The 10000-nt window shown below is 43.8% G+C and overlaps 1 protein-coding gene across 1 annotated transcript in view; it reads right to left on the reverse strand.

Annotated features, from left to right (window-relative positions):
• The window catches only part of col14a1a (collagen, type XIV, alpha 1a), a gene marked incomplete at its 5' end in the record, with an annotated part of 165078 nt that overhangs the window by 43259 nt on the left and 111819 nt on the right, over window positions 1–10000 (reverse strand). Inside the window, 3 exons of the mRNA XM_063217544.1 lie at window positions 610–768; window positions 8995–9104; window positions 9298–9440. Coding sequence (XP_063073614.1) covers window positions 610–768; window positions 8995–9104; window positions 9298–9440 — 412 coding nt within the window. The remainder of the gene's footprint in view (window positions 1–609; window positions 769–8994; window positions 9105–9297; window positions 9441–10000) is intronic.

The following is a 10000-nucleotide window of genomic DNA, read 5'->3' on the forward strand; positions in this document are numbered from 1 at the left end:
GGCCTATGGGTAAGCCTTGGTATACGTAGGCCTACATATTGAAAATCCAGAGGTTCTGTGGGTGCATCAAAAAATATGAAACATCTGTAGAACTGAGGAGACCTTTAGAAGAAAAATAGCCAAGTTGTCATCCGTCCCCAAGCTCTTCATTTGTCACTTTGCTGCATAGCCGTCTTCACAGAAGCTTCTGTTTATGGTTTCTTTTTCCAAGACCAAATGTCATTTGAGGGCTGCTGAATGTAGTACTAGACGTTTTGTATCCTTCTCTCACTGTGCCATGGAGAGATCAGTACTTACAAGTTACACAAACAATCACATCCTCTAAGCTTACACACATCCCAAAAAAATACAATCATCTCTGCTCAGTGCCTTCTCAAACCCCTCCCTCTCACACACACACACACCATTTAACACACACACACAGACACACACACAGACACACACACAGACACACACACAGACACACACACACACACACACACACACACACACACACACACACACACACACACACACACACACACACACACACACACACACACACACACACCATTTAACACTCTCTCACACACACACGCACACACAGGGCACCTCTGTGCTGTATCTCACCGGTGCGGAGTTGTCCCTGCGTCCTCGTGAGCGCACCATGCGTCCCAGAGTCTCCACGCCGTCGGTGGTGATGTTGCCCGCGGCGTTGATGGGCTTCTCCCCCGCCGCCTTGCAGTCGATCACCACCTTAGCGGCCGTCTTGCTGATCGCCACATGCAGCTACAGAGGACAGAGCAAGAAGAAAAAGGCAACGCTAGTTCAAAAATAGCATTGGTGCAGTTAGAAGACAAAGGTAAAACTCAATTATTTCACTACAGGAGATGTGTAAAATAAACGTAGTTCACGCAGACATAGTTGCCAAGTATTTAACCATTATTTCTAAAATGTTAACCACTACACAGATATCATTTTCAGTCCTGGAATTATGTGTTTTTTCTCATTTGTCTTCATTTTTATTTTGCATTATTTTCAATGTTATTTACTATTGTTACTGAGATTCCTTATGAATGGTAATGCTGCTTGATGTATTCCTAAAAATAATCTGTCTGACAGACTGGAATGATGGACACAAAGCAGCCAGTCTTCTGAGCACTGTAGCTCTGCTTTGGGTGTAGCTTACACAGGCCCTGGCAATACCCATTTGTCTGCAAAACTTATGACACTCTCATATGACCACTTGTGATTTACCGGCAACGTTTCACCTCTGCACAGGATTGAAAAGGATTTGACTCAGTAACCTAATGACACACGACACGACAGCCTGTAATAATAACAGTCCCTCCGTATTTAATATGTATCGGTAATAGGATCGCCCACTGTGTGTGCTGCGCTACTTAAGCTTAGCTTAGTCAGGTGAATGAGTTTGCCATCACTTGTGACTGCAGTGCTGGATGGACGGTCAATGGAGGGAGGAGGGAAAAAAGGCATGAAAAGAAAAACGAACTAAAAAATCAACATGCTGATGTGTGAGAACTAACAGCCCCCCAAAAAGTTCTATTTTCTGCAATAAGTCTGACAGACAGACGCGGCAGCTCCTTAATTGCTTTCTGGCCCTGGACTCCATTCTCTCCAGCCCAGTGGCTTCTGATTGGATGTCTGAATGCTCGAGGTGTTTTGATTGGGTGTCTCCGCGTGCCAGAGGTGTCATGGATTCCTGCGTGCTCATGCCATGTTTCAGAATAAAATTGGTGAGACAAAAAAAAAATTAACGACTCCACTGACTGTAGTCACACGTGTTTGTCTTTTGTGAGAAGTCTTTAGCGAGTCATGTCGAGGCGTCTGTACTGTGGTAATGGAGAAGGGCTAATTCTGACTGGCCGTCTCCAGCTGAAACCTCATTAGGCAATGGGGATTGAGACTCGACTGTCAGAATGACTGACAGCAGGACTGACAGCAGCTGGCTGGCCAGGGGTGGGATGAGGCCGTCTGGACTCGAAAGCTGAAGACTGCTCACATCTCCCTCCACACAGTTGGGGATATTTTTGGTGTGATTTTGATGGGCAGGAAAAATGATAGCAACAATACCATCAAAACTGATTCAGTGACATATAGTATACTAAGTAGTGTACATTTTTCTTTGCTGTCTGATTTCTCAGACAATGACAAAGATGAATGAAAGACAAGAATAGGCAGGTTGGCCAGATTGATATCAATGTACTGTACTCATAATATTAAGGAAGGAGCATCAGGAAGGCAAAAAAAATATTGGAGGATCCTAGCCAGGCCGTGCCCTCCTAGTGACGCAACAGCTTCAGCGTTGCTACCAGTCAGGTCAAGAGTCAATGCAAGTACTTTCTGAGTTCCTGCAAATACAGGAACTCCTCCCACTTTGTTGGGAAGCAAACAATCATTAGCAAACCAAGGGAGGCCATTTGGGAAATGCCTTTTGGGAAATTGTTATGCATTTGGTCAGACCAAGTCTTGAAGAGATGTGAAAGTCGGTGATAATCAGGCTAGCTAGGGGGATCCTAGTTATCTCAATCATGAACTGTTTCATATACTACCATCTGGGAAACGGTATAGAAGCCTGAAATCTCACACTACCAGACTCCAAAGTAGTTTCTTCCACCAAGCAGTTAGATTGCTGAACTCATGCTGAAGACAACAGCAAGGCACTTTCTTGCACTTTTTCCATCCCCCCTCTCTTTTTTTCTTTTTATTCATTTTGAAGACACAAAAACACAACAATTTTACTCCTTATAGGCTTCAAACCTATAATAAGACGTAATAAATAAATCTTGAATCTTGAAAAATGTATGTAGTCTACTGTATGCAGCAGTACAGTACATGCTGTAAGAGTAGGCCCATGTTTTGTATATAGTATGCAGCCTACGCGTTTGATAAAGTTTCATTAACCTGAACCAGACGAGAGCCTTGCTGCATCACTCCCAGGAAACGATGATGATTATTACATCAACAGGATGTCTTAGATCAATCCAATGTGTATTGAAGATTATGGTGACAGTGTGAATATGATGCCAACGGCAGACAACCTGTTCCCAGGAGAAAGTACATGTATCTAATAACCCCTTAATGCAGAGCCTATGTTATAAACTTACTCTCACCAAAATGGTAATGACGAAGTCTTAATCTGTTACTTAAAACTCTGTATTGTCATAGCAATTTTGTTATGATTTCCAGTAGGTAAGCTGTTTCAGCAAAAAGTTAATGGTGTCCCCTCTGCATGAAAGGGCTACAAGCATCTCTAGATCCTTTTCCCAGTTCGGTCCCCCAACAGGTTTGAAGCGTTCCAAAGCGACCTGCTTTGGCATAGTATATAAATACATAGTGCCATAGTCGTCAGCCCATGAATGGCCACATCATGAACTCCAAAGAGCCGTTCACCCATTTACAACGCGTTGAAGAACCACTGGGGGTCAGCTCTATGTTCCCACAGACCATTGGTCCCACAGCCCGTTGGTCCCACAGCTTATCCTTGCTGCTCCATGTTCCCACATTTTAAAGAAATTATAAAAAAAAAAAATAGGCCCCATGTTTCACAACTCCATGTTCCCACATTTCCGAGTAAACTAAGAGAACATGCCTTTCTCCCCGCCATGGGACATAGGGCCTAAATTTTAATAAATTCTTAGAGATGTGGAAACATTGGGCCAGCAGGTATAAGCTGTGGGACCAATGGGCTGTGGGACCAATGGGCCTAAAAATTAATGTTAAAAGTCTTAGTGATGTGGGACCAATGGGCTGTGGGACCAATGGGCTGTGGGAACATAAACACGCTCCCGAACCACTGAAGCAACTTTTGGAAACATCACTTCAAACTTAGCGACAGTAGTTAGTGTGGCTTTGTGCACTAAGCAATGCCTGAAACAACCACACCAGCCCTACAGCTACAGCCCACTGTCTATCAATCACAGTGTTTTTCAACTGCAAAGATCTTTGGCCATGTCTAATTGAATAAGGACACCACAATTGAACAGCCAATAGATTTACATTGAAGTCGACTAGCCAAAACATTGTCACTCTCTAGCTGCAGTCCAGGATGCTATTCCCCTAGTAATTCCTTCCCTCGCCAGAGCACAATCAACTGAAAAAGAAGCCAATCTTTGGCTTTGTCTTAAAGTGTTCACATTATATAGCCTTGTGAAAAGTTCCTATTAAAAGGGGTTTAATTATTTGTTTATTTTTTTATTTTTTAAAGCTGGGTCCCTTGGGGCTACTTTTCCTGGCAATGTCTAAATCAATACCCAACATGATTTTACCATTCAGTCTAATTTAGCATCATTGCACATTTCAGTCGAGTGCAACTACTCTCCCAAAAGCACATACTGTACATGCACGCTTGAGGAAGGAAGGGGTAGTCATCTATTTCATCCTCCAAGAAGACATTTAGGCAGCTCATTTGTTAAGTTGTTTGTTTATAAACGGCCTGACCTTGGACTTCAGCCATTTCACCCACCATATATTCCCCTGTCAAGACTGGCAGGCCGCTGTGTGCCCCTATATTGCATCCCATCTTTCAGGCTGCTGCAATGACAGCCTTTTGATGTGGTTCGGGTTTAAATATAACAGGGCGAGCCCATATATCACGCTCCCCAATGGAGTGGGCCTGTCCGCTTCACCTTGAAGCCTTCCCTGGATCACCTGGAAAAACTGCATTTTGTTGTCTGAACCAACCTGAGCTGTGTGACTTGTTTACACATTCTGATGAAACAGTGGCCAGAAACACCTCACGCTGAAGGTCAAAAGCAGAGAGCGGGGATTAGCCGAGTTTGTCATGGCATTCTCCTCTCATAACAGAATAATCTCCCTATACGCTAAGGATGGAGAGGAGCGTGTGTTCGCATGTACTAAAGCATCCAATAACACACTCCCCCATGCAGGTACTTATGGGGCTGTCTGAAAAGGTCAAATTAAAGCCTAACATTTTTTCAACTTGAAGAAGGACTCTGTCCAGAATAGTCTGTCCAGGGCTAAAACTGTAACAATAACAAACAACAACTACTATACAGTATAATTTAAAACATATGAATGTCTACACTGCGGAACATTTTAACAGCTACATCCTTGTCGTGATTTTAAAAACGTATATAATAATATTGTATGTGTGAGTCTGGCTTTAAAGGTAACGCGACAGTGTAAATGTAATTAATAATAATATAAATGTAATTAGTGTAGTATAACTAGTAGTAATCACTACTTGACGGTATATTACCACTAGTGTGTAATTACTAATTAGCATAAGAAAGTTCTCTTTTATAAAAAGATAGCTCCGACCAACAGTTAAGAAGCCAGACAAAACATCTAAGGCTAGAGTGAAAACGATCTTTCCTGCCCGCCGCCAGTACCTTGACTGCACTTCCAAGTGCTTAGAAAGTGCCTCATCTATATTTCCTACAGTACATCACCCCTACACAGCCCATTCCATGTCTATTTCTGTTTGACAGCCAATGTTATCCAACATCTATCAGCAGCACATTAGAAAGTCGCTAAGACTGCTAAACCGTCTGACCCAAATCCAGCCCGCAATTTAATAGCACACAGTATAAACATAGGTGTGTCTGGGCTACAACCGAGCGCTTAGGTCTTAAGTCCAAAAACTCCAGCCGATGGTCTCCCCTCCCCCCCTATCCCCATCGTCCACATCCTCCAGATCTCTTGAAACATTATAACAGTTTTATTTTCCCAGGGCTTGTTTAAAAACTGTCATAACAGTGTGGGCCAAGCTGCGCGGTATTCTGGAGGTCATCCATGATAGGGATGCTGAGCCCCGGGCCTCCAAGTTTACATTTGGAAATTGATTTCAGCTGCGGCCTGATAAGCACCCGGGACCAGCCCTGCCACGGCCAGCGCAGCGCAGCAGACCAGACCAGAGCGCAAATATGCTTCTCATTACGCACCGAAACGGGAGAAGGTTTTTACTACCAAGCCGATCGAGCTGCTAGGCTACACCTTTTGTTGTTAATTTAATAAACACTTAGTAAATTGCTGGTTCAATAAATACGGAGTGTATGGGCAGGGCGTAGAGTACACACATAGTAACGTTAAAGGGATTTTTAATGGACTTTCTTTTTGTTTGAACCCTTGTGATTCTCCTCCCCCTTACTATAATTCAGGGGCAATTACTCCGACTGCTACTTTAGATCTGCTCTACTTACTGTGATCCTTTTTCAGCAGGTTTACTGAGAGCACAGGCCATGGACTGAGTTTATGGGAGATAGGCCACTTCGTCATGCTGCCCCAACCTCTGGAATCTACTTCTCTATATAAAGCAATACGAATATATTTTGGACCTGATCTACACATGACATCTTTTTAAAACTAGTTAATTGTATTTTTTGGTTGCTTATTATGTGCTTTTTAATGTGGATATTTTCCAATTACAGTGACTATCACGACACATGCTGTAACGTCAGGTCAACATTGCTTTCTGTTATTATTATTATAGCTTTCTGCTATATTAACTATTGTTGTTAGTTATTCAGGAATAACCAGAAATTATCATGAGAGGAGCATTTCCATTCGGGATATCCTCAACCTGCGATGGCTGTTTCCAGATACCAGTTTCAGTGCCTCAAGTCATGTGAAGCGAAAACGGACTTTTTGAGTTGTCAGAAGGGTACTGCAGTCGACAGAGAGTGCATAAGGTTGCCTGGTAGATCCCAGGGTTCCTCTGCTAGGTTCATCTCACAGTAATATCACTACGCACTCTCTCTCTTTCTATGCTAACCAAAAAAGTAAGCGATAAGCCCATTCTTCTTATGATGTGGGGGTCAAACCGCTGTCTATTACGACTATTAAGTGTATCAGATGTACTCTATTGGCTGGTGCAGACCAATTGTCCGAAAGGACGACGAATCATCTATCAATCTGTCCTGCTCAGTACATGTCTCACAGAGGAGTAAATCAGACAGTTGAGAAAGTTTAGAAAGGTACGCCATGTTTGCCTTCTGATACAGGTGACTTGAGAGCTGTAGCTGATAGCTGAGCTGTAGCTGAGTCCATGGAGCTGATCGACTTGTCTGAAGTGCTCATTATAATCATGTCATTTGGAGCTGCTCATTGCCTCAAACTTGTGACATGGTGTTAATGCTCTTCACCCAAGATTGACAGCTCTCGCACGCAGCCAGTCCCCTTAGTCTTTCACTAAATTCAAGATGCAGGCTTTTTGTATTTCTATTCCAGGCATTCCTGGTTAGAATGATAATCACTACTTATACAGATGAGGGTAAGGCTGTGGCAGGCACATGATGTGAGCGATGTTGTAATAACGCCCGGGCGAGAGCGAGAGCAAGAGGGAGAGCGAGGCGATGGTGAATCAGAGCGGTGTAATAATGTGAAGGTGAGAGCCTCCACACCCAGACGGCTCGGCGGGGCCCCTGTGAAGGCAGCTGTGATTAATCCCCAATGACACTGAGGGACGGCAGGAGAGGAGCAGCGCGACAGGTCACACAGCCACACAGTGTGAAACACACACACACGGACAAGCACACACAAGCACATGTGCGTGCACACACACACGCATGCATGCACACACAGGGACACAAATGTTCACATATAGGATGAGCAGCACAACACAGCATCCACAAGTACCAATGCACATACGTACACGCACACACACACACACACACACACACACACACACACACACACACACACACACACACACACACACACACACACACACACGCGCACACACACTAAGCTAGTCACCTGAGCGGAACACATGTTCCCACCCATCATGAGCAGCGCAGCAGTCACACACACTGTGGCTCAGATTAGATTAACACCGACATGGTGTTGAAATTGTGTATGATATGGCATTGTGTGTGTGTGTGTGTGTGCGTGCGTGCGCGCATGTGTGCGTGCGCGCATGTGTGTGTGTGGCTAAGGTGGCAATGAGGGGAAAGAGTACAGCTGTTCCTCTACCAGTCCTTCAAAGCATCCGCTGGCTGTTATACGAATCTGATAATGGCACCTGTGCACCCCACAAGCATCACATTGCCTTGCCAAAACACCTGCTGCCAATGCATGCTTTTGTGTAAAATCTCTAGTCGCAAATATGTGAAATCTGAAAAGAAGATCACACATCCAAAGAAAGCACTTATTTTTACTAGCTGTGTTTCCACTGTTGTATTAAAGGACCAGTTCAGTCAATTTCAATATGCTGTTGTATTGCTCATGCTACTCTTGACTTGTCAGTACCCGGTGATGCCACATTTTTCGACTAAGCCCTTTCTGAGATATGAGCTATTCTAATGGGGGCAGTGTTTGTTTACATTTTTAAAAAATTAACATCGGCCTACTCCAAATATTTTCCCAAAAGGTACCGCTGTTTGCTAGTTGTCTGCTGATGTTGTATAACCTTTCGGATGTTTTTGGGAATTTGAAATGTAAACAAAACGCTGTACCCATTACAATGACGAATATCTCGGAAAAGGCTGAAGAAGAAGAAAAAAAAACCTCAGGTACTGACAAGTCCAGAGTAGTGTGAGCATTACAACTCTATGTTGAAATTGACTGAACTGGTCCTTTAATGCATAGACAGGTTTTACACGTCCTGTATGTGATGAGCACATACTGGGAGCAAATTTGTGTTCTCACTGTACTGTAGTCTCCCAATTACTCGGGGGATGATAAACACAGAGTTCTTAAGGAGCTGCAGAATGATCACATTGCATTCTACAAGAACAGGGAAAATGTCCTTATTCCTGTCCTTATTTCTCAAAGTTACAAAGCACACCATAACAAACTTTTTTGTTTAATTTGCACATTCTTGCCAATGCACCAACATGCATGCATCTCTAATAATGTTAGCCACAAATTCATAAAATAATCAGGAAACTCAGCAACACAGTACACTTTATGGAAACGATTCCTTTTTCAACTAATACAGGTGCTGACTTTGCGTATTCAGGTTATTGATGTATCAGGCACCTGCTTAATCAAGCTCATGATTATCAGGTAGTCGAGCCCTGACTGACTGACCTTGTGGAAACTCCCGTGGAAGATCTTTTTAATGTCCGGCCCGTCGAAGGTGACTGTCTGGAAATCTCCCTTGTAGTCGTGATTGAAGAAGGTCAGAGTTTTCCCACCATCTGAAATCAGGAGGCAGTTTCAGAAGAGGCAAAATAGACCATCACCTTTTTTATTACTCCACTGTAAAAAAGCTTACAAGACAGAAGCATGTCAGTGTTCAGTCAGGAAACTTCTCAGTCTTATCAAATAAAGGCAAACAATATGTTAGGGGGCAATAAACAATAATATATATTTTTTAATAATTTTACGCACTGTCTAAGATAACGCCCACTAGAGGTTCGCTGTTGTTGTCGAGGATTTCCCACAATGCAAAGGGCTCCTGCGGGGTGTCTGGCAGCAGGCGGAACAGGATAGTCAGGGTGTAGTCAGACGGCAGACCTTCAGGATGGAGGAACCTGGTGGAGATATACACACATGCTATGGATGCTATAGTAGAGAGAGAGAGAGAGAGAGAGAGAGAGAGAGAGAGAGAGAGAGAGAATGTGTGTGTGTGTGTGTGTGTGTGTGTGTGTGTGTGTGTGTGTGTGTGTGTGTGTGTGTGTGTGTGTGTGTGTGTGTGTGTGTGTGTGTGTGTGTGTGTGTGTGTGTGTGTGTGTGTGTGTGTGTGTGTGTGTGTGTGTGTGTGTGTGTGTGTGTGTGTGTGTTTCTGTGGTCAGAGGGAAGGCTGCAGGGTGGAGGAACATGACACAGACGGAGAGAGACGCTAGAGCTATTGCGTGTACACACGCACACAAACAGGCATGGACACACATACATTATATACATTATGCACACACACACGTGCACACACTCTCTCACACACACACACATGCATGCATGCGCACACATAGACACACACGCCCACACACACACATGCATGCATGCACCCACAGACACACACACGCCCACACACAGAAAAAGACATTCAACCTCACAGTAATCAAAAACACACACACACACACACACACACACACAC

The sequence above is a fragment of the Engraulis encrasicolus genome, chromosome 2 (assembly GCF_034702125.1).
Source record: "Engraulis encrasicolus isolate BLACKSEA-1 chromosome 2, IST_EnEncr_1.0, whole genome shotgun sequence".
NCBI lineage: Eukaryota > Metazoa > Chordata > Actinopteri > Clupeiformes > Engraulidae > Engraulis > Engraulis encrasicolus.